This window comes from Cyclopterus lumpus, chromosome 19 (genome assembly GCF_009769545.1).
Source record: "Cyclopterus lumpus isolate fCycLum1 chromosome 19, fCycLum1.pri, whole genome shotgun sequence".
In the NCBI taxonomy this organism is placed as follows: Eukaryota; Metazoa; Chordata; class Actinopteri; order Perciformes; family Cyclopteridae; genus Cyclopterus; species Cyclopterus lumpus.
Genome location: NC_046984.1, coordinates 6,349,679 through 6,377,626, shown reverse-complemented (window position 1 = coordinate 6,377,626; position 27,948 = coordinate 6,349,679). Strand labels below are relative to the sequence as shown.

Here is a 27,948-nt window from a genome sequence, read left to right as displayed (position 1 = left end):
TCAACACCCTGCAATCATTAGATAAAATCATTTATTTATTATATAAAAATACCACCAATAATGTCACAGTCAGGGTCATTCATTAGAATTCAACAAAGGGAACAAGTCAAAGCGTGCGATGTTCCCCGATTCATAGAGCAAATGTGCTCAAAACAGAATTCACGCACACAAAAAAGAAAAGATAAAGAACAATGTGATTGAGCTCGGCTACCATGAGGATATAAAAATAGATAAAGGACATAAGGCTCCTTCTCAGACAGGAAATGAAGGAGATGGACTGAGTCGTCTTTCACACATCACACTCATTATCCATTCCTCTCAGACGCCCTCCATCCCTCCTCCTGCGCATGCTGACTTTTTGGAGGAGAGACAGAATCCGTCGGTGTGAAATGAGGTCAGCGATGGCGTAAATCACCAACAGTTGACCTCCAGACCACGGACGGCATGCACACACAGCCGGGGAGTACGTCCTCTTTCTCTCCTGCAGTCACACACTCACACACACACACACACACACACACACAGATGTGTTGCTCAAGGGTTGCCATGACAACTCTTTTAAATTCTGCGTCGGTCAGAGCGAGTGTGTGTAGTGTGTAGTAGTGTAATTGAGTAGAGTAATTTAGGGCTCACAGGCAAAGTCATTTGGTTGCAGAAATTTCCATTTTAAAGACAATTTAAAAAACCGGTGAGCGTCTGAATAATCCTGCGGCTCGTAGGCCTCAACACGGCGAGGTCGTCTCAGCTGTGACCCCGCAGACAGGAAGTACTGTGCTTCTCCTCCCATTATCGCTACGTAGCATCCGCCTGACTCCAGTCCTTCAGCTCGCCATTTAACGACCCAATCACAGCAGCTCTTAAAGTGGTGAGGTACATCATGGTTATGGGTTTGGGCACACCTATAGTCTGCTGTCCAACAAAGGATCAGACATTCAAGAGAGAGATTCTCTGTACATACAACTCCATTCTTTTATTATTATTATTATTATTAATTGGCCCATTTTTTTCCTTCTCTTTATATAATAATGTGCCTTGTTAGTGGCGGCGTTCGCTTCTAACAAGCGCTGGCTTTGATTTCCCTTCAATCGCACAGGGGATTCACATGAAATCTAGTTATGTAATTCAGCCTCACTGTTTTATCTGATTGATGTCCGCCCCGCTGTTTACTGCCCTCACTTTGCATTTGTAATGTGGCAAAAGATGGGGCGGATTGTATTTTAAAATAGTCAGGAAAGGCAGGACTAAAGTTTTAAGCATCACAACTTTAAAATCACATTAATTTATGTTATAATTGATATAGATTAAGAATAACCTCTGAAACCAACATCTATTAAAAAACAAAAAACAAAATAATTCAGTTACTACCCATTACCTGCAAAGGCAGTGTAAGAGGCTCTAAACAGACAGCTCAGTCTGATCAGAGGTCAGCTGCACATGTTAAACACCGTACCACATTAATATGTTTACACACACATATATATTGCATAGGACAGCCAAGGAGGCATTGAACCGCAAACAGCAAACAAACAGTAGGAGTGGCTACGACAGCTGGATATATTAGGATCATTAAAAAGAGAAACTCCACCCTTTAATACTCTTTAATACTCACACTGTTAGATATGAACCTGCAGCATATAGTCATTGATATAGCTTAGTAATTTTCTACATTTCCCATTGGTCAACTTCAACACTATTGATGAGACTGGTTGATCATATAGCTAGGAATGAAGGAATGGTTTTAATAACTCAACCCTACCTGCGGACATGACCACTGCTATAGTCTACAAATACCTTCCTGTGTGCCTCTAAGAACGGGCAATCAAAAAAAACAAAGAAACAAATCACACAAAGAAAAACAACATTTTCCCTCCTTCGGCCTTCAGACCTCCAGGAGCTTCCTCAGGTCCTCGTCCATGCCTTCCGCACTCAACTGCTCGAGGCTGTGGTAGCGGTGGATGATGCTGTCGGCGGTCACTACCACCACCCTGAGGCCGTGGGTGTCCTCGCCGAGCTGGCACCCGATGGCCGAGCTTACGACCATGTCCAGGCCGTCGTGGCAACCGCCGGCGTTCCGGTGATAATGGCCGGAGAACACCGCTTTCACCCCTGTGGCAACGAGACAGGTGTCAGAGAGCGGAGTTTCATCAATGAAGAAATCAAAGCATTAAAACAGTGGAACACAAAAAGCTTTCTTTTTCTTAGTGGCCTGACTTTGTCTCTGTTGACGTCACCGCACTAAACTGGGATGCTACTGCGAATAGGCATCGGGCTCTTTTTAATGCCATGTAATTCATGTAATTCACGTCTGACCCCTCCGTTCCTCATGTAGCCCAAATAAGAGGTACATGAAAATGATCAACGTTCACTCCACCGGGAGATTTCTGTCTCTCAACAACAACAACAACAACCTGCTGCTGAACGTCTTGATTCACGATAGATGCACGTCAGTTTTAGTTATACAGTAGCATCATCATACAAGTGTGCAGTGTAATCTGTAAGAATATCCTCTCCATTGACAGAATGGACATCGAACTGTTCGCCGAGGTCAAAGGACTTGACTTGGTCAAAAGAAAATGGCGTTTGTCGTGCGAGTTGTTATGGCGACAATACGAACCAGTGGGTTCGTAAAGAGCGACGCACTGAGGAGTTGGAGAACCCGGTATTGGTCTACCGTCCACATCAAGCCAGCGTCCGTCTCTAGTTGATGCTCAACCTGCATCAGTCCTAAAGTCCTCGTGTACGACCCTCTTCATGATTCACACTCTTTACTTCAAAGCCTCCCTCGGTTGGTTTACGGAGGTTAAGCCACTGCGAAGGAAACGATGCACGCAACAACAACAACAACAACAACAACAAGAGGGCCGCTGCTCTGACCACCCTCTGAAAAACCGAGAAAATAGAAAGAAAAGAGATGAGGAAGGAAAGCAAGAGAGACATGAACATAGAAATTAGTAAGGAGAAAGATGGCAGGGAAAATAAAGGAAGGGAGAAAGGAAGGGGGAAGACAGATAGGAAGAAAGAAAGAAAAGTGGGAGAGAGACAAACAGAGAAATTGGAAAATGAGAGAGATGAGCGGAAGGAATGAAGGAAGGAAGGAAAGGAAGAAAGTGAAGGAGATACTCTGGAGCCCTCCACTTGTAGCATACCTTGAAAACGTTCATTAAGGGAGCCACGATTTTCAATTTCTTTTCGATTACACACAACATCATTAATAGAACGGGCCAGTGATGCCGTGTCACGACAGTGGAAATGACTGCACACTTAAAGCGGCACCGGGATGGAGGGCCAGGAAATGAGTTGTTTCCCTGCGTGTGAAGGTCGCACTTGTCCGCCTGTGTGAATGGGTTTCTGTAGGTTGGAGTGAACCAATTTGACTTTCGGGCAACTTGGTCATTTATGGCCAATTTTCACTTGAACGAGGGGTAAACATAATGTTTGGATTAGAGAAAAAGATTGTGTCCGGGGTTTTATGCTTTCGGATTAGAATAGATGAACCCATGCGATACATGGGTGTATTATAACGATGTGGGAGCTGCTCTATTTAACAGCAAGTGTTTCCACGGAGGGGAGTCATGCTGGTCGCTGCTTCGTCTTCAGAGACACACTCAGCCTCAAAACAAAGTCATTGGAAAACTGGCAAAAAAAGAGGATAAATTGCAGTTTTTGCATGAGAACGACATCGGTCTGTCCCAGAGATCTGCACAACGAAGACGAGGAGGATCCCCTCCAAGAAAATAAATAACTAAAACCTATGTACCCGCCGCTGATACTCCTTCGATGTCAGCATCGTGAAATTGCGCTGAATCATCAAGTCCGCCACGCTGCAAAATCAAACAGCACTGGAATACAAATGTGACCTAAATTTGTATTCATATTCGGAGCTATGGGAGGATAGTGGTTGCACACGCCGGACCATTAAATAATTAATCTGCCAATGATGGAAATTGATGGTTTAAGCCTGTACTTCTGGACTAAATTAATTTACAACCAAAAATGTATGTACAACCCACGCGATGTGTGGACGGGCCTCCAGCTATACCTTACGGACCCTTTTCACGGTTTTGTGTATAGTGTGTGTGTGTGTGTGTGTGTGTGTGAAGAATGCTAGCCTTTCATTTTTCCTTGCCACTGCTCTAGGTGACTGAATAACTTGCATTGCTCTAGTCACAAATGTGTGTCCTTGATGTTATTTCTAGATGAGGGCCACAAATGCCCTCGGACAAAAACATGGACTCATTATTCTGTGTGTGTGTGTGTGTGTGTGTGTGTGTGTGTGTTTTGGGGGGAGGGGGGGGGATGCGTGTGCTTCTTAGTCCCCCTACGATGATCCACACTTAACTGTTTGCATCTGTCCTACGAGGGTTCACACAGCTCGTCTGCACTTATTCAAACCCTGCGAACATTGGATGGATCACCTGATGTTGGATTTGAAGAGGGCTGTGCCCTTTCCCACCACCTTCGGAGAGATGAGGCGATAGGAGGAAGAGCGTAAGATAGCAATAGTAAAGAAGCGATAGACAGGAATTTATCCTGTAATAATGACGACTAAACCGGCAAAAAGAAAAAAGAAAAACCTTTTTGAAGCGGAAATGTGTGCGTTTTTTTATCTGAATCTCCTCTAAAACTCCCAAAGATGCCCATGATTAGTCACGCCGCCGAATAAAGTGTGTGGGAGCGTGTAAGTGTGCATATGTATACATGTGTCGGTGCGTCTGAGTTCTGTCGCCACGTCTGTGATGATCCACGTCCCACGCAAACACCGCATGACACCACCACGCAGCAGCAGTGAGCTTCCCTTATATGTATGGGACACGTTTGTGAGGCCTCCACGGAGCTGTATGTTTGTGGCTTGTAGCCTTCAAATAAATTAAAAAGGGAGAACTAAGTCAGAAGAGGTCCCGCTGTGCAGCACTTTTGGAACCTTCACAGATGGAGGCGCCGTTAGAAATGAAAGGAAGCGTTCAATCTTGTCATCTAACTCTCCACAAGCAAAGTGTTCTTCAATAAACTGCTGTGAAAAGGTGATAGATCACACTGCATCTCTACATGGTATAAATTAAATCAGTATCTTGAATGTAAGTATATGTCACTCACACTTACTACAAAATTAAGTACATAGGGCGATTGTGGCTCAATCAGAGGATCGGCGGTTCGATCCCCGGCTCCGCTAGCCCATGTCCTCGGGCAAGACACTTAACCACAAAATTGCTCCCGTAGCTGTGCCTACGCTGTGTGAATGTTATTTAGTGGCTCCTCCCATCAGGGTGTGAATGATGGCATGAAGTGTTAAAGCGCTTTGAGTGGTCGGAAGACTAGAAAAGTGCTCCACAAGCACAGGTCCATTTAACATTTACCATTCGGTAGAAGTCTCTGAACATCTCTCAGCCCCTTTTCTTCACAAAAGGTCCTGGGAGAGTCGCTGACCGGTCTAATGTCCGTCAGGCAGAACCGGATCCCCGTTAGGTCGCCACAGCGCACTGCGCGTGTTCCTCCAAGTCCTTCAGTAAAGCTGACAACTGAAGTGGACTGAACCAATAGACAATTTGTATGTAGTGGGAATGAATCGCCGCCCTCCGCTGGCTTGTCCCGCTGGCTCTTACCGAGCAAAAACGATTTCATAGAAACAATTTAGCAGAAGCTCAGCGATAACACCCTGACCTGAATTCATTAGAGCGCGGCCCTTTTCAGAGCGCCGTCATTACGCGGGCTTCGGAAGTCAAGCTACTCCACCTGAGCTCTTGTCTGCTTTGAGGAAAAAAAAAAGATAGCCCGTCAGAGAAAGAAAAAAAAACGTTTTCAATCTCCAAAAGATTTTCGGTATGAATAAAAGATAAACAATTGAAAAAAAAAAGAAAGAAAAAGAAATGGAATGAAGAAGTTGAAAAAACCCTTTGCAATGCAGTCACAAGATGAAGCTGACCTCTGAAATTGTCTGCCAGAAAACAAATGTGGAGAAAGCAGTCTAGAGGCTGAGATTGCCTGCATGCAACAGAAAAATACCACTAAATAAAAAGCCTAAAAAAACCCCAATTTAAAACCCCCAAAAATACCTCAGCATTGTTCCAAAGACCGGGTGGGTCAGACAGCAACAGAAAAACCAGTCAAATGTATGCATACGCATACGCATACGCATACGCATACGCATACGCATACACATACAAGGCCAATAAAGTCGATTCTGAAATCACGTGGCAATCCATCTGAGAAAATGGTTCCGCACATGACGCAGTACGGAACACGACTCTTTTCTGTACATTTATCATCAAAAGTGCAATCAGCGTGGGTGTCCCTCGGTGCCGTGGCGAGCACAAAAAAAAAAGTGAACTTCTGACAATACGAAACTAAACCCATTCATCCCAATAGAGGATGGAACACATAACCATGCCGAGTGCGAGTGTCTCGTCTCGGTCTCTGCGGGAATCCCATTTACTCGTCAGCCTTGGAACAGTTCTCGCTCTTTTGTGCTTTTCTCTGCGATAAAGATTCCCATCTGGGGACTGGCCTTTGCTGTGACGGACAGAAGTGGGGAGGGGTGGGAAGGAGGGGAGGGGGCCGTTAGAGAGTGATGGAAACGGATTGAATGCTAACGGAGGAAAATTACCCAGTCAAATTGAATTCTGGTCGGAGTTGCATAAAAATGCACAGTGAGGAGACGGGAGTCCCCTCCGATATGCCAACGCGTTTTGTTACTATTATGATTTTCATACGCTGCGGCCATTCGAGCCACGTTCGCCTTAATTGCCGGATGCGTTTTGAATATTCCGAAAACGCCTTCTCCATTTAAATGGTAATGATGGCCGCAAAATAAAAGGAAAAGAAGAATTAAGAAACGTCCGTCCCCATCTCATCGCGTTTGATGTTTGTGCTCCTTCCCTCAGTCTTCCCTCCCCTCCATCATCTACCTTTCATCTCGTGGTCACTGATTTTGCAGGCCACAAGATTGGATGCACGGATTTGCCAGCTATCCTTGCCCGTTACCCATCTTGCCACTAAACCGCTGCCGATCAGTGATTACCTCCAGGAGAAGCCATTTCCCTCCAGACCTCTGCTCCCGTTCCTTCCACGACACAAACGCCTAACGCGGTTCAGAACGAGGCCGTCATCTGCACGTCTGTGCGAGCGGGCTGTGTAGGAGTCGACATCGAAGGGCGCTTGTCATTAAAGTGCAGGTCTGGGAAATAATTCATTGTGTAATGGTGAAAATAAGACGTTGATAATTTGCATGACAGAAGGATACAAAATGATGTAGCGGTGAGGCATCTTGTCGCCCCGACTTCCCATAAATCACTCATATATATATATAAACACGCACACAATTAGAGCTGGGAAATGAAAGTAGTCAGCATGTAATATAACCCTCTGAGAGCTTACATGCCTTTTGGCTATTTGGAACCCAATGTAGTACCTAATCATCCTCAATTCTGCAAGCTATAAGCCTTATGTTTCTCAAAAGGACACCAGGGGCCGAAGTGAAGGGAACTGTGGCGCTAAACACCCAGGGGCCCAACCTGGTGAGGGCCCTCAAAAAGCATGATTTTAAAGTGTATTTTTATCTGCAAATTGGACAGCATAACAAGTAAACTATTACAGCACATGTTCATGTCACTTACTTAATAGTGACAGTATCGTGGACCTCGCTTTCCTCCAGAGCGTAGAACACCGGAGGCGCAGCAGGAGCAGCGTCTCAGGAGAGCAGCTTCACTCCTCAGACAGTGTCTACAAAGGAGGCGTTCAGGAACGGTGGTGAGCGTAGGTCAACCACGTTTTGGCACCGCTCACAGCTCACAACATTAAACCGCGGCTTAAACCCGAAGCATATGCGAGGCAAGCGGAGGGCAGCACTTTGAGGGAGTCTGGGAAGTTGCATCAGCTCAGAAGTAAAACTAAAACTTACAGGCAACATTTAATAAGACGGCACTATTCAACCTTTCAAACAGTAAGCCAGTGAATACCTCATTCTTAAAGGAGAAAGTTGAGGTACTTGTAGTTCCATCTTCTCACACTTTAAACGGTGAATGGTATCTGTACTTGTAAAGCGCTTTAACACCGCAGGTCATCATTCACACATTCATACACTGATGGCAGGGGCCGCCATGCGAGGTGCCACCTGCCCATCAGGACTATCCACCCATTCATACCCCGGCAAATCGGGGTTAAGTGGTCTTGCGGAGCCGGGAATCGAACCACCGATACTTTGATTGAAGGGCGACCCTGCTTATACCACTAAGCTACAGTCGCCTTTTTAGACCAGGGGTTACTCATAGATACATTTTCACAGAGCGCTTCTGCCCAGCCTTTCCAGCCCTCGTTCGGCGGTTTAGGAAACACACCGACCAATTACACGCCTTGTAAACCATCTCACGTGATGCTACTCAGCCAATCAAATACATGTATTACGATAAACGTCGCAACTCCAGCGACATGTACACATACAAATGGGAGTCAGAGAAGTTATTTCAGATGGCGTTCTCCAAGAAGAGAAATCTTACACCTGCATTTCAAAGCCACTGTGTCTCATGCTCAGAGGCCGTGGCGATTATTGAAAGCGGCAGTGTGACGCACCACTTTGTCTTGGAGCCAACGCACCCACTCGAATCAGAAATGACGCCAGAAAAAATAAACGATCTCAGAGCCCCATATGATCAGAATCCTAATGGAGTCATTCACTGCCCAACAATGATGTTAGCAGAGAGGAACAGAGCAGAAACCAATGGTTTCCAGAACCACAGATATTGTCTCTTTTTTGAAGATGAGAATAAAATGGAAATAGTGGCATTTTTTTAATTGACCACTTCACACCTGAATGAACTGAATTTAAATCTGCAGGGCAATTCAGTTCAATGTGTTTTATCCAGCCAATATTTGACTTATTTATTATTAGGGGACACATTATGTAGAATCCACCCAGTTCATGGGATTAAATCACAGCACAAGTTAGACATTATTTTGATTTTCTTTTCTTGAAGACATTCTCCTTAACTGGACCTCGCTGAACTTGAATTGAATACTGCTTTAGAGGAAGATATTCTACTTTTTATTTCACAATCATTTATTTGACAATGACAGTTAGTTACCGTGCAGATTAAGATTAACTTTGTCGTTCGTGCTGTTTGTTTGTTATGTGTATGCGTGTGTAACTTTAGAGATGGCTCTTTGTAGGTCATCGTCGGGCCAGATTGAGATTCCACAGAATGTCCTAAATACTTTGACGGAGTTGTCAACACTTAAATATGTTGTGTCTCCTCAGCCACTACAAAGCCTGATAGAAATATCCCGACCAGTGTCAAGCATGGCAAAACTTTGGGGTATTCCTGAGAGCACGATAATGGCCTTTCCAGTCCCCTCACTGATGAACAACTAAACAATTTTTGTGAGGTCAGTGAAAGCCAGGACACCACAAGTAGGGTACAGAAAGATGAAAGGAATCCTGCCGGCCAGGGGCCACCGTGTCCAGTGGAACAGAGTGTCTCCATCTGTGCGGTATTAGACAAAGAACATGTTCCTTTCAGGGTCCTCTGCACTTCCTACACATCGACACAAATCAGAACTCCTCAGGTTGGTCATACATTTTACGTTTAGTTTGCTGTATTTTTTTAAAGTTCAAGAGCAGAACTTTTTGGTTTCAGTTTCATTTTATTTCCTTCAAATTATCAAAACTATTGGCCTGGATTTGGCTCCATAATTGTAACTCCTATTTACTCCTTGGGTTGTTCAGTACAAACAATGTATTTGCATTGAACTCGATCTGTAAACACAATGATAAAAACATCAAATGAACATAAAGTGTTGAGGATGTCGTCCACTCCCAACAGTCCTGCTCGTTTCCAGCATGGCGACGTGATGGATGGGTACACGAAGGCTGTGCTTAGACACTTTAAAACGTGTGTGGAATAAGGAACAAAGAGAAAAGAACAGAGAGTGAGACAAAGAGAAGAGAATAATAAGAGAAAGCATTATTCAGCCTCATCATTAAAACAATGGGGTTAAAGGCTTAACCGTGGCCTCTTATCAAATCCCCAGTGGGTGATAAACGTGTCTTCCCTTTTGAACAGAGTAGGACCCTTAGCTGATAAGGACAACCAGTGGCAAGAGAGAGAGAGTGAGAGACGGAGAGGCTTATCTTCGCAGCTAATTAGCTACTCTATGAACAACTCTACAGCCGCGAGCAATGTTGGGAATCCCAAAGAGTTTCTGGGCTGCACTCTTGTTCTGTTTTTTTCTGTACATACACAGGAGGCAGAGTGGAAGTGTGCATCTGTCTTTATATTAGCGTGTGCGTTCATTCGGCCGCGGAACTGTGTGCGCTGAAGGTATCCTATATGTAGAAAATTAACCTCAGAGGAGGAGGAGGAGGAGGAGGAGGAGGTGGTAAGAAATCTAATTACAGTACTCCATCTATGAGGAGAGGAGAGGTTGAGAGCACTGCTGGGATTTCTGCTACTCTCCTCGCCTCTCGGAAAGGAGACACCGGTCTCCAGCAACGGGAATTCAATCTTCTCTGAGGAGATTCTGGCTGTGCGTAAAACATTCCCTCTCTAAATTCAACATCCGCAACGAGCAGGCGGCCTGCATGTCTTTCTTCCTCTTAGCTTTCAGCAACTCACTGCCGGCTGCACTCATGCAGTGAAAAGATGGGCGTAGGTAGGGGCAAGGAGAGCGTTATTTACTACGATTACGGGTATGACAGTGACGAGGTAGCACAGATGTATCCATAATAAGAGCAAAGAACATCCTCCAGGCGGTTTAGGGCTTCGCGTTACCAACAAACTGACTGTGTTGTACTGACCGAAAAGTCTTCGACAAAAGAAGAAAATGGCACAAATAAAGCCAGGAACAAGTTGCCTTGTTATGTTGTTGAACTGGTTGTTATAACGGTTAGCAAAGAGAACAACAACTCAAAGACTTACGTTATTTGAGCGTTTGAAAACGCGTCCTAATCAGGTGCATGGTTTCAACTTAAAAAGATATTAAACCACTATTTAATATCAAGCGCATCACCGTCAGATCAGAAACCATAGTAATTGCTTGTGCAATTTAAAAAAGAAAAGAAAAAGGGGAAAGCACGATACTTTAGTTGCCCGAGAGGGCGGTGATCACGCGGAGACAGTGTGCCATTTATATGAGCTGGAACGCAGTCAACATTTCCCTGGGTGGAACCGCTCGCTCTGATGAGCCACAGGAAGAGTAATTGGTGTTGCACCTTTCCCCATGTGCGGCTGTGCTGCCGAGATAACATATAGATACTTACTGGGGAATATATTAGGCATAAATAAATAAAAAATGCACCAATGCACAGCGATTTATATGCAAAATGGATATGCACACAAAATAAACACAATTACTCAAACATCTCCCGACACATATCCTGTGAGAAGAAGGTGTAAGGAGAGAAATGGAAAATATACCTTAGCGAGGAAGAAAATCAATTAACTGTATTTCTTTGTCTGCGGGAGACTTTATTCTCTATTTTCATTATACTGTCTGTCCCTGGAGGAGTAGTAATGTGTGTGTGTGTGTGTGTGTGTGTGTGTGTGTTCGTGTGTGTGTGTGTGTGTGTGTGTGTGTGTGTGGGGAGGGCGGAGCCAAATCCCCCGCTGCTGCGAGTCAACTGACACCACAAGAAGACACCTTTGGAGTGGTCGGAGAACTCCCGTACACGTCACATAGCAATAGCAGCGAGTGCTTACGCACGAGGGATTGATTTAATGCCAGAGACACTCAGCGATTCCATTTCAAGGCCACGATTTTTGGAAAACCAGACAAAGAATGAGGAAAGCTGTCCAATTTCACATCTTTGTTCTCGCCAGTCTGCCGTTTTGCTTTCGCTCAAATAACAACCGTAAGAACCTTGAGGCAGCAAACTAAAGAGAATATCCTTGAAGAGTGTTTTTGAACAACGTCCATGTCTTACTGGTAGAAAGAGAAACACTTTTAAAAGTATCCTAAAGAGCTTTCCAGCGTTCCTTTAAGGGATTTTGAAACAATTACATTTTTTTTGTCCACACGAAAACACGTAATCCTTCAACTGTTGATTTAACTGCATTTGTCTTCCAAGGGGAAGCTGGCAGCACAAACACAGCTAGAGACTTATCGCCGTCAACGGATGAACGGATGAAAATCTCAGCAGAAAAATGGCTTTTTTCAAAAGGTTTTATCTGTGCCAATGCTGAACTGCTCCGGTGTGAACTTTCATCATTTTGAGAGCAAGACTGGAAACAGAAGTGTGTGTGCGTGTGTGTGTGAGAGAGAGAGAGGTTAATGATGCTGCCCTTTGCTGTAATGACAGTAGTGATCACCAGAGCACATCTGGAGGCCTCGAATCACACGGTACAGCGGTGTGGACAGACCAACGATGGAGGGACATGATGCATTAATAACACAATGCAAAGAGGGAAAAAGAAATTCCCATAGTATGTCCAGAAGAGACAGGATTTACCACGGATGACAGGAGACTCAGCCCCTCAAAGCACAGACTGAAAGACAAACAACACACTTGACCTGGTGCAGATTTCTTTTTTTCTCTTCAATATGCAGTAAATTACATGTTCTTCAAATCCTTCTCCTTTAAAAAAAAAAAAAAGAGAGAGAGAGACCAATATCTGGTACGAACATACAGTAGCAGCTCCATCATAAACTGACAAAGAGCACACCAATGATTACAGTCGAGCGTGCCTCCAGGACAACTGAAGTAGATTCAGAGTACAGACGTTACGGCATCAGACACTCCGAGGAGATGAAGGAGAGCCGAAGGGGCATGAAAGAGAAACCGGGGGATCAGTGCAGAGCAGAAAGAACAAAGAGACCAAGGCTGTACAATTCAACAATTACTGGTTTGATTCCTATTGTCAAGTCATCACTTTTGTATTTTTACATATAGCTCACTTATCAAGAGCTCCTTCCGTGACTAAGCCGCGCTGATTTTCATCGCTTATCGTTGTTATTCTCATACGGAAACCTTGAATTCCTATGATACTAAAATCGCTACAAAATGGGGGGGGGGGGGGGGGGGGGGCAGACATGTGGTGAGCAGAAAGCGACATGACGTGACAAACCGCAGGCCGCAACCGAATCACAGTCCTTCTCTCTCGCAGAAGTAGCACAATATGTTCATACGAACACGTGAGAGTCATTACAGCGAGCGGCCGCATTTCTGTCATCAATTATTAACAACCATGTACGTATGTACTTCAATCGGTACATGCCCGGTATATAGTCTGAATTGGCATGCCCTTTAAATCTTAAAGCGGTGTTCCCTGAGAGGAGAAACAAATTATAAGGCTAGAGGGGTCGGCGGACCAACACGGTTAAATACTTGTTGGACTAATGGCCGCATAACTAAATTAATAGACGGTCACCTTGATGCATGTTCGAGTAGCATGACACGTGTCCGTGTGAGTGGTCCTGTCAATCAGTGGTGCAGAAGTGGCCGGATAGTGTAACGTGTGTGTGTGTGTGTGTGTGTGTGTTCTTAAAGACGTATTGTCCTTGTGAGAGTCTGCCGGCCAGATACCCTTGTATCAGACTCTTATAAGCCGATGACAATGGATCTGATTATGGAATTATTATTCGTAAAAAAAAGGAAGTGAATGCATTCATTAATTCAATTACGGCCGTGTTGTGTATGCGCGCCAGGAGCTCCTCCTGTGATTCTGGCTAATGGCATACAAACCCTCTGGGCTGGGATCTTAACTGTGCTTCGGTTAGATATGCTCCAAAGGAACAGGTTTAACGGGAATATCAGCTCAGAGGTATTAAGAAAAGAAATGTAAGTGACTCAAATCCATTATTACGGAAAACACTGCTGATATTTAAGCGTTTTCGGAAGCCGCTTGACTTTCTGAACAATACGGCTATGCTTCATCTCTTTTGTGACTTCGAACTCAAGACTTTGAGGGATAAATGATGTACACAAATCTGGAGCGACAAGGCAGAGTATTTAGAAGAGCCAGGCACGCTGTCTGTTATGTCAAAGTGCCCTTGTGCTGGACACAAACTTGAGTCACTGTGAGTTGGTCTGCATAAAAACAGTGACTGGAGAATAAAAGGGAGAAATGAGCCCTGCTGTCTCACCTGCCTTCTTGAACCTGTCCAGCAGGTTTTGTCGGACTACCCTTTGCAGGTTGAAGTAGTCGTCCTCCTCATCTGGGCTCTTTAGGTACAGAGGAATGTGCTGGAACACCAGGACGTGTTTGGGTCTGGGTTCCTGAACAGAGACACATGTGAGGGGATAGGTTCATCACCAATCCAGGGACAAAAATCAATCATTGTGTCCAACGACCGCAATTATCCAAACTGCCCAGACGCAGCAAAGGAGGACGTTATCTAGCTGAACGTCTTCGTGAATCGGACAAGAATAGAGTCATGCCAGTGATGCCGTTCTACCGTTGAGGAGGAGGCTCTGCTCAGCTGCTCCTCCAGCCACGTCTCCTGGGCCTCCATCAGCTGAGGGCAAGCCGAGGCGTCATAGAACAACTGGGAGTTCAGCACCAGGCAGAGGACTCCACCCACCTGAGACAACAGGAGAAAGACGAGAGGTTACCTCCGGCTCATTCATTCTTCAAAGTTCTTTACTGAGGACTACTTTGTGTAGGTCAACATTGAGCATATATCTGTCCCCAGGGCCCTAATGAGCCACTCAAGCCCCTCTTACTGGCTATACCAGGGCTCAGCAACCTTTCCTATCCAAAGAGCCATTTGGCCCCATTTTCCACCAAATAAAATGTGTCCGGAGCCGCAAAAGCTATTTGATATCATAGCTTATAAAGTTTTATATACAACATATATATATATATATATATATATATATATATATATATATATATATATATATATATATATTTATTTATACACACACACAGTATATATAAAAACTATAGTTTGTTGTATTTATGTAATTATAAAACCAGAATAAAGACAATTGTTGACATTGTATTGCTATTTTACCGGTTATGACAAAATCTAACTCTTATGAAGAGTAGGAAAAACAATACACTGGTCAATTAATCAGACAACTATGTAGGTCCTGAATACGTCCACACAGAATTAAACTCTCTATTTTTCTCTGTGACTTTTCTTTTTAAGACGCTCGACAGCGACATAATAGGATGTGACACACATTTTAGTTAAACAAATATTACATTTTTTTCCATTTTCAGTGACACAGTAATAGCTCAAACTCAAAGATAAGGTGTCCCATTTGAATGATTGTCCACTGGGCAAAACATATATATATATATATATATATATATATATATATATATATATATATATATATATATATATATATATATATATATATATCATTTTTTTGTCAAAGCCTCAGGGAGCCGCAACAGAGGGGGCTAAAGAGCCGCATGCGGCTCCGGAGCCGCGGGTTGCCGACCCCTGGGCTATACCAACACCACTGCTACTAATTAAACATATTTAGGTCTCTGCTTACCCAGAAGCTGAAATAGTCGTTCCCCCAAGCACTACAATACTGCTCCATTGTCCTGGGGGTGGGGGTGTTGCCCAGGTCGTGGTTCCCACTGACAAACACCAGTGGGATAGAGGGATCTGTCCCCTTCAAGGCTGCCTTCAGGTCTCGCTCCTGACCTTCTCTGAATGGGGTGTCTGAGGGGCAAAGGAGAACTCATGGTCACAAGGTGAAAAACAGCTCGATGTCCTTGTGACCATCTTGGTGATGGTCACAGACATCCACTTAAAAAAACAACAACAAAAAAACAGCGTTGACTTGAAATGTATGCTTGATTATTAATATTGATAACAACATGTAACCTGGAGAAGATCAAATGAGTCAACCGGGGAGCAATTGATATGGAAGTTGAGACAAACTGTCAGCTGGGAGTTTGAAGGGTGAGACAGGTGAGAGTAGCCTCGGGGAAGGGGGATTATTTGGATGATAATGATGACAGCTCCGAGAATGATCAATAGTCTGTGCAGCTAGTATTTATATCACCATGGTTACTGGCATGATAAGCAGTGTTCTGCTGCAAAAACCTCTCAAGCGCACACGGCAAACCCAACCTTCATGCCGAGCCGAGCGCTCGGAGGAGCACTTGGCAGATTCGCTGGTCCAAGACACGTGTGGCGATTGGTTTCGCAACATCTTTATGAAGCGTTCATTTGTTCGTTGGGGTAAAACCAGGGGTACGAGGCTAAAAGAGGGGCGTACAGACCTCAGTCCCAGCCCGGTAAAGGACTGTGGGTGGGTGAGAATCAAGCCTATTTATAATTAGGAAATAATATCAAATCAGCCATTTATCTTAAGTATTCCTTAATCTCTTCTCTTCTCTTCTTCCCTTTCATTCATCTGAGTAACTATTGTGCCGGCCTACTTCTGGAGCGAACGTTTCCTTGGATGTATGAATAGGACTCGTTTCTAACACGTCTCTCTTTTATAATTAAGCCGGCCTGTCAGCATTCAAATTGTCAATACGACACACAAACAAAATGCAAAATACAAAAAGGAGACACGAAGGCTCTGTATTGTTTTGTAAAACAGACTGTGTGACACCTTTCATGTGCAGGTTTGGGGAATTGCAGCTTCTGTGTAATCTTATACAGTACCGGTAAGTGAATTATTTTCCTCACGTGTAACAGGTTGATGAACAACATGATTAATTCATAGATTACCTTTAGCAAGTTTCTTATATTTATTACTAGGGAAGGAAATATGTACAAGAGATTAGAATTGCAATACACTGAAAAAAAAAAAAAAACACATATATTTGTTTTGTTTATGCATTAGGAAGACCCCGTACTTATTAATTCAAACAGATCCGGGATCAGAGCAATGCTTTCCAGCGGTGCAGTGCAGCTTGAGAACTACTAAGCATGGAGTTTAGTCTCTGGGGAGTTGACGATGAGCTGATGAAAACGATGGCAGCTGAGGCCACAAACTGGTGGACTCATTATTCCACAAACACAATATCTGACCCCTGCCACAATGATATACAGCACAAACACACTAATGAAGCTGGAATGGATAGAAGGGGCAGCAAAAGGTTGTCATTTGAAATGCTCAGGCACTTGTTGCAGCTGCCAGCTCTCAACTAACCCTGCTGTCCAACTGGATCTCCACAAATGTTCTTCATCTATTCACAAGAGGAGACTTTGAGTTGTTTTTATTTCTAAGGTCAGTTAGAACTCAACAAGCTTGGATGACTCCAGAAGGGACCTTGTCACCTGCTCCAGTGAAGCTGGTCGGTAGTGAAACACGGGAAAAAATAAAACATGTTACATGTTAGACACCATCCGAGTGGCAGTGAGTGTAATGGAGTGAGTGGGAAGCGGGGTGGGGCTCCACAAGCCCATGTAGCCATATTTTACTTTCTTTGGATACACAAATGGGAAGAAAAAAACAGCACTGGCGGCCGCAGAGAGCGACAGGGACGCTGTCTCTGCTCCCTCACACCTGCGGCCGCCTGCCCTTAATGACGGCGAAGTCCATGAACCCTTCGGCGCCACACAGCATCGACCGATCCTCAGCCATCAATCTGTATTCAAGACACCTTGCTTTAGATGAATGGGGAGTGGTTATGGGCATGACATCATGTACATACTAGTCGGTTGTTTTTATAAATATATCTGCCTATTCATTCATACTTATCCGGTTACATTCGTCAGTTGGCATGTTCTCCTTCGCTTCCCCTTAATAATCGTTGCCGTACAACATTGTGCAAACAAACACTTGCTTGGCAAAGGGTACAAGCGGTGGGGGTGGAGGGGGGCGTACAGGATTTGTGATGAGAACCCATTTCCTGAAGTGTGACCAGGGAATAATGAAGTTATTTTCTGTAAGAGGAATTTTTTTTTCTTTTGTAATAAGCAATACACATACCGAGCAGGGTGTACGGAAATACAAACACCTCTCTCTCTCTCTCTCTCTCTCTAGCGCTGACTGAGAGGCCTTGTTCATTTAATGAGATTGCAACACTGCGAGTGACAAACCTTGACAGGAGACTTTGGCAAGTCCTCGTTGAGCCAGTCCAACAATGTAAGCACTTGAGATTGCACACAGGCATTGGTGCGTGTGTGTGTGTGTGTGTGTGTGTGTGTGCATTGTGGGGGTCTTGCTGTCACATACATTTTCTTCACTGAAACAACTGTGTTTATGGTGTGCATTTGTGACTAACTGGAGCGTGAACCGACGCTGACAGGTGGTGCCGATGTGGCACTGGCCTGCAGCTTATGACAAGGTGGTAGCAAAGGATGGAGTCTATTAAATGTATCCCACAACCTTTCAATCCTGTGAATGATGAAATGCACCGCGAGCACTGTAACCCCCTGATGTCCTAAAGTGAACTGTCCCCATAGGACTAGAGATGTCGCCACCTGATAGATCCTAAGGATTGGTAACCTTTGAGATATTTCCTTTCTTTATTGTACTTTATTGTAACATTTTGTGTGAAAATTACAATGTGTGAATCTGAATGCATCTGAATATTTTTGAACTAGTAGCTTGTGAAAAATGTAAGGTGTCAGATAAATATTTAATTAAATCAAATCAGACCGGGACTTGGCAGAAACCAAATGTTACAGTACTTGGACCGGGATTAGGTTTTTGAAACAAAAGAAATGTAACGGGACATCTCCTTGGAAGTACGTAAATGGCAACAGCGAGACATTTCTAAAATTCTACCCCCCCTGGCGGTCCCGAACTCCATGGGAAAGCTATCACTGCACACGCCTCTGGACGATCCCATTAGATAAACACACGGAGAACATCCCTGATCACCCACCCCTCCAAAAAAAGATCCCAAGAAGCTTGTCCCTAAAGCAAATTCAAACCCTCCTCTGCTTCAGAATCGCACGGAGGGACAATTAAACAGGTTTCCAGTTACAGAGAGGGGACAGGGTGGTCCCAAGGTGACCTCTACTTCACCTTTATGAGTTTAACTCACATGCAGATGCGCACACATACTCCCCCCCGATGCAATATCCCTCACGAAACCCCAGAGACAAAGCTTGGATCCTTTGTAGTGCTCATTAGGAGGGTGTTATGTCCAGCATGTTTCTCTAATCTAATCAGCTCTCCATCTCACCCACAGCCGCCACCCGCCTCCCTGCTCTTTATGCTCTTTATGCTCTTCATTTGTCAGCTTTGAAAATAAGTGAGGGAAAGACATGAGAGGGACGAGGGAAAGACATGAGAGGGACGAGGTAAAGACATGAGAGGGACGAGGTAAAGACATGAGAGGGACGAGGGAAAGACATGAGAGGGACGAGGGAAAGACATGAGAGGGATGAGGGAAAGACATGAGAGGGACGAGGTAAAGACATGAGAGGGACGAGAGAAAGACATGAGAGAGGGACGAGGGAAAGACATGAGAGGGACGAGGGAAAGACATGAGAGGGACGAGGTAAAGACATGAGAGGGACGAGGGAAAGACATGAGAGGGACGAGGGAAAGACATGAGAGGGACGAGGTAAAGACATGAGAGGGACGAGGTAAAGACATGAGAGAGGGACGAGGGAAAGACATGAGAGGGACGAGGGAAAGACATGAGAGGGACGAGGGAAAGACATGAGAGGGACGAGGTAAAGACATGAGAGAGGGACGAGGGAAAGACATGAGAGGGACGAGGGAAAGACATGAGAGGGACGAGGGAAAGACATGAGAGGGACGAGGGAAAGACATGAGAGAGGGACGAGGGAAAGACATGAGAGAGGGATGAAGGAAAGACATGAAAGAGGGACGAGGGAAAGACATGAGGGACGAGGGAAAGACATGAGAGAGGGACGAGGGAAAGACATGAGAGAGGGACGAGGGAAAGACATGAGAGGGACGAGGGAAAGACATGAGAGGGACAAGGGAAAGACATGGGAGAGGGATGAGGGAAAGACATGAGAGAGGGACGAGGGAAAGACATGAGAGGGACGAGGGAAAGACATGAGAGAGGGACGAGGGAAAGACATGAGAGAGGGACGAGGGAAAGACATGAGAGGGACGAGGGAAAGACATGAGAGAGGGATGAGGGAAAGACATGAGAGAGGGATGAGGGAAAGACATATGAGAGGGATGAGGGAAAGACATGAGGGACGAGGGAAAGACATGAGGGACGAGGGAAAGACATGAGAGAGGGATGAGGGAAAGACATGAGAGGGATGAGGGAAAGACATGAGAGAGGGATGAAGGAAAGACATGAAAGAGGGACGAGGGAAAGACATGAGAGGGATGAGCGAAAGAGAGGGATGAGGGAAAGACATGAGAGAGGGAAAGTGAGTGAGGGAAAGTCAAGATTGAAGGAAGTCCTTGAGATGAGAAAGCGTCTCTCGGGGGATTCGCTTGGATTGGAGAGGAGATGGGAACTGGGATGGGGAAAAATTTGATTAGTTAAGGTCAGAAAGGACGCGATGCTGTGGGAGCAAATGCTGGCCAACATTTCATCAGGAACCAAGTCTCCCAAGTCTTCTTTTGTTTGGGCAAGTCCAATTCGAGTCTCAAGTCTTATGGCAAGTCAACACTGTTATGGTTGTAATGAACACACTATGATCTGCTGCATGACCTCCGGTCTGCTTAGAGCAGCTTCAGTATATCTAAGGAATTCAAAGCGTGTTCGGTAGCATTACTCCTTCATCTATCCGCATACACGATCATCATTGATTAGCTGTGTGCTGCATGATCACTTCAGACAGGCTGTTTGCAATAAATTACGAAAAAAGAAAACAAACCCGTTAAAGTAAATGATTGTATTTTCGCCCTAAAACTGGATATTAACATAACTCACAGTAACAGTACAATATTGCTGCTTTCATTAGGCATGCAATAATAGTTCATTACTGTATAATTGCACTCGGTCTCAAACTAATATCATCTACTGTAACTTAACACATCCCTCTAGCCTCTTAAACCCAGATATTCACTGTGTGACTTAAGTGTGACTTGGGTCAGAGTCCCCTTCTCTGCCCAATGAAAGCCTCCAGGGTTCAAATCAGAGCAATTACAACGGCAAACAGAAGTTCTTGATTCCGCCACATTAGATTTCATTCGCACGGGAGGTTCCGAGTAGATTCATCAGAGGCCAGAATAAATGTGTTTGTGTACGGTGACAGACTTGCAAACGAAGGATGTCAAAAATAAGGTATGAGCCATGAGACCGCAGCTGTTTGCTAAGGAGAACAGACAGACGGCAGAGAAAGACGGATAGAAGAGCGAAGGAGAGGAGAGATAGGGAGTGAAATCCGTGGGAACAGAAATACAGTTGCCAATTTCCTGTCGCCGACAGGCAGCAGTGTTGATATTGCCGGTTGACAGCCAGCTTCCCCTGGCCGCCACCCATTCATTCTGTATTGTAAATAAACAGTTTAAGGGGAAATGTCAGCCGGGAGACGGAAGTAGCAGCTCCGGCTAGAATATCTCTTCCCTCCTCCCTGACTGACGGCGCAGCCCAGTTGCCAGGCAAGTGACGGACGTGGCGAGTAATGAGGATGGCACACACAACCTGTTGTGCTGGGGTTGACGGTAACGAGGGCGGACGCCGCGGCGTTTAAAAAGGTCCCCAAGGCCTCGCAGTTTAAACCCCCGTGCTTACACTGTATCCACTGTCCCACTGTGCGTGGGAAACGGATCTCGCCGCGACCTATAAACGGGCCTTAATCAGAGGGATACGGGGGCGAGCTGTGGTTCAAATGGTGCAGTCATGGAGACGATGAGAACACGTGGACGCCTACAGCACGGCTCCTGGATGATGGGATGGGGGGGGTGCTCATGGCTGCTAAAATTGCTGGTTGTTATGACCCAAAAAACAGAGAACAGGGGAGGCGAGAGTTGCCCTGTGACTAAGCCAAGCTAAATCTGTAGTTTGCCTTGAGTCAGACTTTTAGAAACAGGGGCCAAGGACAATTTACAGATGACATAGTGCACCACGTATAACTAAAATACTCTGCTAAATACGTCTTCAAATCAGAATCAAGGCCAGGTTGTTGGGTTTTTTTTTTCATCACAAGCCACTCAAACCTGTAAAACAGACGCACAGAGACACACTGACATGCAGAGATGGAGAAGGGAGGAGAGGCAGGTCCGCCCGCTGACTCCTTTTCCCTCCCCGGGCCATTCGTCTCTAGGCTGGCGCCTCACGCTACTCCCTAATTGTCATGCAAAGGTAGTTTGCATCAGTTGGCGGCTTCTGGCCCTTCTTTGCTCAACGTTAGCCCCCGCCGGGCCATTCCTCTTATCCGGTTATCAAATCAGGCAGCTGGACATCGAGAAAACACGCACGGCACGCTGTATTCACTTCATTACCGTCACTTCAATGAAAAGCTTTGCCACTACTGCCTGCCAAGCTGCACAGTGAATGCCTTCTCCTGACAAATACAAGGGTATTGTCTCCAGCTTAACAACAGGCTTTGACTTTACAGGTGGAATTAGTTGGCTTATGTTGACAGGTTAGCATTAATCATCATATCTCTGCCTGAAACAGAGACACGGGCAGACAGAAGGGAGCACAATTGAACACAGCGCGAGTCAAGCGCAGCGTGTCAGTTCCTAACAAGGTGGGAAATGAGCAGCGACGTTATTATTTGCTTTACTCGACCAGCCGTTTCTGGAGGTAACCAACTATTTCCAAACCCCCTGTTCTACTGTGAAAAATCTGTTTGTCTGGCTGGACGGCGAAAGCATCTGGTGAATTGGGGAAACCAGCTGCCAACGAATGGCAGAATACGTGGGCTCGCTGTCCCGGTTCCAAGACATCTAGCGTGTCTAACTCCCCCGCATTAGATTGATGGAGGGGGACCAACGTCGCGCTTGCCGTTTTAAATTATTCACAAATGATTGAATAGACACCGCGCCTCGTGTTCTCCACCTGCAACCGTTTCATGAAGCAACATATCGCCTTCAGACAAACGGCAACCAGGTGCTCTGTGCAAATAGGTATATCATATATAAGAGGTCTGGGCGTTTACAAAGTAGACTTCACAAACACAGCAGATTATTATAATTTAAAAAAACAACAGTCGCTATCTTGCATAGATTTTTAGAATTGGATAGGAATTCAAAGTGCGTCTGGTTGAATCAATTGTCGAAATCCTCATCAGCGCATGAACTAAAGTTGCGTGAGAATAACCCGCAGGCCTCACAGATAAATATCAGCTGTGTCATTGGGGAGTTCAGTGTTTGGCTGGTTGGGAAACAGCTAATGTTCAAACCTACCTCAATGAGTAATATTCTGTAGTTCTTCACAGAGTGCATTAATTAGATCAGGATGCTCTCAGAGGGCAGCAGAAGAGCCCTCGTTTTCTGCCAAGAACGTATAGGAGAATGCAGACGGCCGCAGTATCACGAAAGGTTTGAAACGTTCTATATATTCACAAAGCCAGATCTGTAAATATGAACTCAGCATAACAAAACCCCACGTCCAGCGTACGCATCCTTTCTGCTAAGTGTTTCGGTCAAATGCCATCGACTATTTCCAGAGGTGCATACGTGCGGGTTTTGTTGCAGGTCATCACAAAAGCCTCTGCGACCAGCTGCAAATAAACAATTCTGCCCGAGGCTCCAAAAAAAAAAAAAAAAAAAAAAAAACTAAATAATGACATCGCAATGAGAGTCAGATTCCGCTACGCGTGCCTATGTGACGGAGCAAAGGCGTGACATTTTAATGGTTTCAGGCATAAAACATTCCTGTCACATTCTGCAGTTATGACAAATGTATTTGACATGGGCATAATAGCTGCTTTCACAGCAGCTTTTCCGCCTAATCGGAAAGTCATCTCATGCTGGGCAGGTGAAACACTCACAACCCACAGTGGAAACAGAGCGAGCGGAGGCAGGCTTAACACCGCTGATCAGTCTGACCTATCTGCACGTCAGTATATAACACAAGGTTGAAGCACCAAAAGCCCGATGGAGCACAGATCTGTGTATGCAATAAATGACCAATCGGCTCAAACTGAATAACATTTCAGCCTGCAAAATCCGGCAGCAAGTGTAAGCACTCAGAAACAGCAACATGGTCGGGCGGTTGTGCATTATGAGCTTGCAGTGCACGAGTGAATACAGTGAGCATCGGCTATGGAGGATGTATAGGTCTGTGTTACGGCTTAGCGACGGAGCTGACATGCCAAAAAATCCCCCCCCCCAAAAAAAGAGGCTGTATGTCTGGACTACAGTGGCCACAGAGATACCACACAGAGGCGGCAGGAGCTGCGATTGGTCAGCTCGGGGGGCACTGTGCAGAGTTCACATTAGAGACGACGCTGATGAACCCAAACAATTTGGCCACAATCAAGCAAACTTGGTGCATAATCACCTGAAACTAAGAATCATTGCGTTTTCTTTAGCTTAGAATAAGCCCTTCATATCTAGGAGCGGGTCATGAAGTAACGTGGGCGTTTCCATGGTAGGGTTGGCGACTCACTGCAGTCTTGGAAAGGGAGGAGGGGTGACCGGAGGGGTATTCGGTACTCCACTTTGCCATCAAATCCTACCCACTGTCCCTTTAATGTTCTTGGCTTGATCGACACCAGAAATTTAATTTCTCCAGATTCAGATCACTTTATGTAACAGAAGTATGTGTGTGTATGATGGCAGGACACAGCCTCATTGTTCACTGGCCACACACCTCAAAAGGTCAGCAAGTGTTATAGAGAGAATAAAAGATAGGACTTGGTTTGATGGTTGATAATACATAATTTGAAAGGGTTTGGCTGGTGGTTGTTGATCATTTCTAACGTTGCTCACAACCATCTTTTGATCTCTCTGACGAAAAACAAGATCTCCGCTTCGGGGCGCTGAATCTGTCAGCGCGCAGCTTTCGGGAGTGCCGAAACACAAACGAGAAATAAAACAAGCTGATTGGTGAAACGGCGCGTCGCGCGTGACATCACAGCTTGCGTTTCTAAATAGTTTGCCGTTATCTGTAATTTGGGAGCGCCATTTCGCACACTTTGCGATAAGTGCGGAGTTCGCACGGGTCGGGGTGATGCACCAGATGCCATGAGATGACGCTTGCGGGACCACTGCTGTGTCATTTGGTCGCACTAAAAGAGTTTAAACTCGCGCCGCCGGCATCTGCGAGTTCACATGATGTCCTCCGACATTAGGCGGCTAATTGGCAGCTACACTGGTTGCTGCCAGTAGCTGGTTTGTCCGTGGGAACCTCTCTTCCCGGCTGGGGCTTGTGCTGCTGTCGTTTCTTTACAGCCCTCAGAACTCAGCATGCATTTATCGCTCGAGAATTTTAATGTTAAGCAAAAAAAAAAAAGAAAAGCTACTTCAAAAACAGCGTGTCGTCACAACGCAACAGCAGGATCCACAGAAGAATATGTTAATTCTCAAAAACTACAACATTTTGGAAAGGTTTTCAAGTGCATGTGCTTTATGTGCTTCATGGGCTCTATCCCTACCTGGCATGGCATGGACCAGGTCGCCACAGAGCACGATGAACCTCGGCCTGGGTCTGAGCTGGTTGACGGCCTCCACGGCCTGCTTGGTGAGCTCGATCTCCTCGGCCCATTCGTCTCCTCCACCTTCGCAGTCGCCGTCCCTCCAGGCCTTCATCAGCCCTAGCTGGGGGTCCGCGGCCTGGATGAAGCAAAACGGTCCCGTCCACTCACGCTCGGCATCTGAAGAAGAGACAAGAATGGAAAGCCACGGGTTACTACCGAGAGTATAATGACATAAAACTTAATTTAAAGCTTCATCAGGCAAAATGGTTAAGCTATTTTGATTATCCAATAATCGTTACAGTAATTCTTTTGTGCAGAAATGACAGAAAACACCATTCTCATCCTCTCAAATACGGAGAATTAACCTGAATATCTTTTGGGTTTTGGAACGACAAAAATAAGACATTCAGGCATCCTCTCAGACTTTGAGACACTGGGATGAACATAATGTACTTTTGTTAAACATGCACATGCTCGCTCCATGGGAAACCCATGCTAAATAATTCACAAACAGCTACATGTTAGAGCATCGAATGCCAAAGAACCAAGTGTTTTACATAATCCTGATATTGCGTAACAGAAGGACCCTGTTCATTAAAAAAGGCAAACTGTTCCTCACACTCAGCAGGGACGAGTATGTTCAGCGGCCTTGTGTTTAACATGCTCTCCATGGGTCGCTCCCAAATGAGTTCATGAATTCGATCCTCCAGAGAAACTGGAACAACGACGGGCGAAAGACAGCGCGACAACGGGCGTCTTGCCTCCGGGGAATCAGGAGAGTAAAACAGTGATTCCCCCTCCTCAATGATCCCATCTGAGCAAGGGAAACAGATTCTACTTTTATGAATATCATCATCATCTCTTTAACCGAATTACATTAAGGTGCTTCAGTCCAAACTCGCCTGGCCTTGATCTTCACCGATATACCCTCCTACCCAGTGAGGGCTGAGGATGAATTATGAATTTGAGCCGCTACCGTGACCACTGAAGTATAAGGTTTCCTGCTTTGTCTCAGAAGTCCATGACAGTCCATCAGCGTTTACTTGTTCAGAGACCAGATCTGTCTTCTAAGTAGATCAAAAACTCTTGTCAGCACATCTTGAACTCCCCTTAGCTCGCCTCATGTGTTCACGTCCTAACCAGTGCTTCTTTTTATTTTTAAATCACACATATAATATGTATTATGCATGTACAGCCCCCGTGCATGTTGGTCCCAGTCCTGATCTGTTAGCCATCTTCTTTGTGAGGGTCCTGAACAACAAACACCATCTGCAAAGGTTGTTACGAGGCTGCAGGTCCCACTCACATACAAATCCTGCAAGCTTTTATGTGTTACTTCACAGCACAATGTCTCTCTCTGGAGTCAGGCGTGTGAACTATTTCACAGAAAAATGAAAAAGACATTTAAAAAAAACAACAACAACACCAGGACTTGCAGAAAGGGCTCCCGTGACAGGAGATAAAAGGCAAGCGGCCCTGTGTGGCTACGCTGGTTGAGCACAACTTCAAACATAAATCGCACAGATTTCTCAGGTGGCAGATTGTGCACTCCAAACAAAAATTAATCATCATCTGACATGAGCGCACAAGGGGGGCCTGCATTTGCAAGCAAATGATAAAACTGTGAACATTTTTAAATGTCTTTCCCCTCGAGTTCTTTTAAACTAACTGGTTCCCTCCTGTAGGTGCTGAAGACATAAACACAGGTAGGGAGGGAAGGAAGAAGAAGTGAGCACGTTAATGTGATTACTGGTTGGGTTCGACTGCAGGGACAACCACTTTAGTAATTAAACATTTCAGACTAATGCAATCAACTCAAATGACGTCGACCACGTTGACAGTGACAACAAGTTGTTCTCCCACTCTTCCAAAATAAATAAATAATAATAATAATAATGAGAGCTCCTCGTGATTCAAAGTAGTGGACACGACAACATTATTGTTCTCCAAAGTTTAAACATTAGCTCACACCACCAGCTATGTATGGCCATTTATAGTAAGCTATAACACTTCTCAACAACAACAACAACAACACACAACACTTCTAAACAACAGCGCTGGTCAAACGGAGCCCAACTCTCACGTTAGCCACTCGTCCGCTTTATTTTGTAAACACAAAGTAGCTCCGCTGTGTCCCCACGAAGCTACACGAAGCTACACGAAGCTACACGACAGCCGTCAAACGGTTCACCGACAACAACTTGTGTAACAGCCGGTTAGAGAGAGCGCGCGCTAGCTAGCTAGCCGACGCATTAACAGGCACGGCGGATAACCGGCGGGGCTCAGCGGGCTGACGACAGTCGCTACCTTCGGTCAGTCCGCTGAAAGTCCGATGTTTCGCTCTGAGGAAGAGGTCCTCGCGCTCAGCCATGAGATGCGAACGTCAGAGTGGCCCAAGCAAACTAGTTAGTTGTGCGACTTGTGAGCCGCCAGCGAGCCTTCCGGTTGGTTCGTGTAGCTAAGTGTCGGGTCGCTGCCCCGGGCGACTCTCGGTGATCGACTACTTTTGCCTGTTGGCGAGTCTGTGTGACTTTTCTGTGCAGCGGCCCCCGGTGT

At 45.3% G+C, this 27,948-nt stretch overlaps 1 protein-coding gene across 1 annotated transcript; it reads right to left on the bottom strand.

Annotated features, from left to right (window-relative positions):
- Nucleotides 1-14: 14 nt before the first annotated feature.
- On the bottom strand, nucleotides 15-27,948 carry cpped1 (calcineurin-like phosphoesterase domain containing 1). The gene is made up of 6 exons (XM_034558964.1): nucleotides 27,700-27,948; nucleotides 25,351-25,569; nucleotides 15,440-15,612; nucleotides 14,383-14,508; nucleotides 14,071-14,203; nucleotides 15-2,106 (listed from the first exon to the last, which is right to left on the bottom strand). The coding sequence occupies exons 1-6, from the start codon at nucleotides 27,761-27,763 to the stop codon at nucleotides 1,880-1,882; spliced, it is 942 nt and encodes a 313-aa protein (XP_034414855.1). The 5' UTR covers nucleotides 27,764-27,948; the 3' UTR covers nucleotides 15-1,879.

Bases quoted from the DNA above. Each gene is read 5' to 3' on its own strand.
- cpped1 (XM_034558964.1), bottom strand. From the start codon at position 27,763: ATGGCTGAGCGCGAGGACCTCTTCCTCAGAGCGAAACATCGGACTTTC. The intron at 25,570-27,699 runs GTAGCGACTGTC...TCTCTTCTTCAG, and splicing joins TTTCAGCGGACTGACCGAAG to ATGCCGAGCGTGAGTGGACG. The intron at 2,107-14,070 runs GTGAGACAGCAG...TCGTTGCCACAG, and splicing joins GGACAGGTTCAAGAAGGCAG to GGGTGAAAGCGGTGTTCTCC.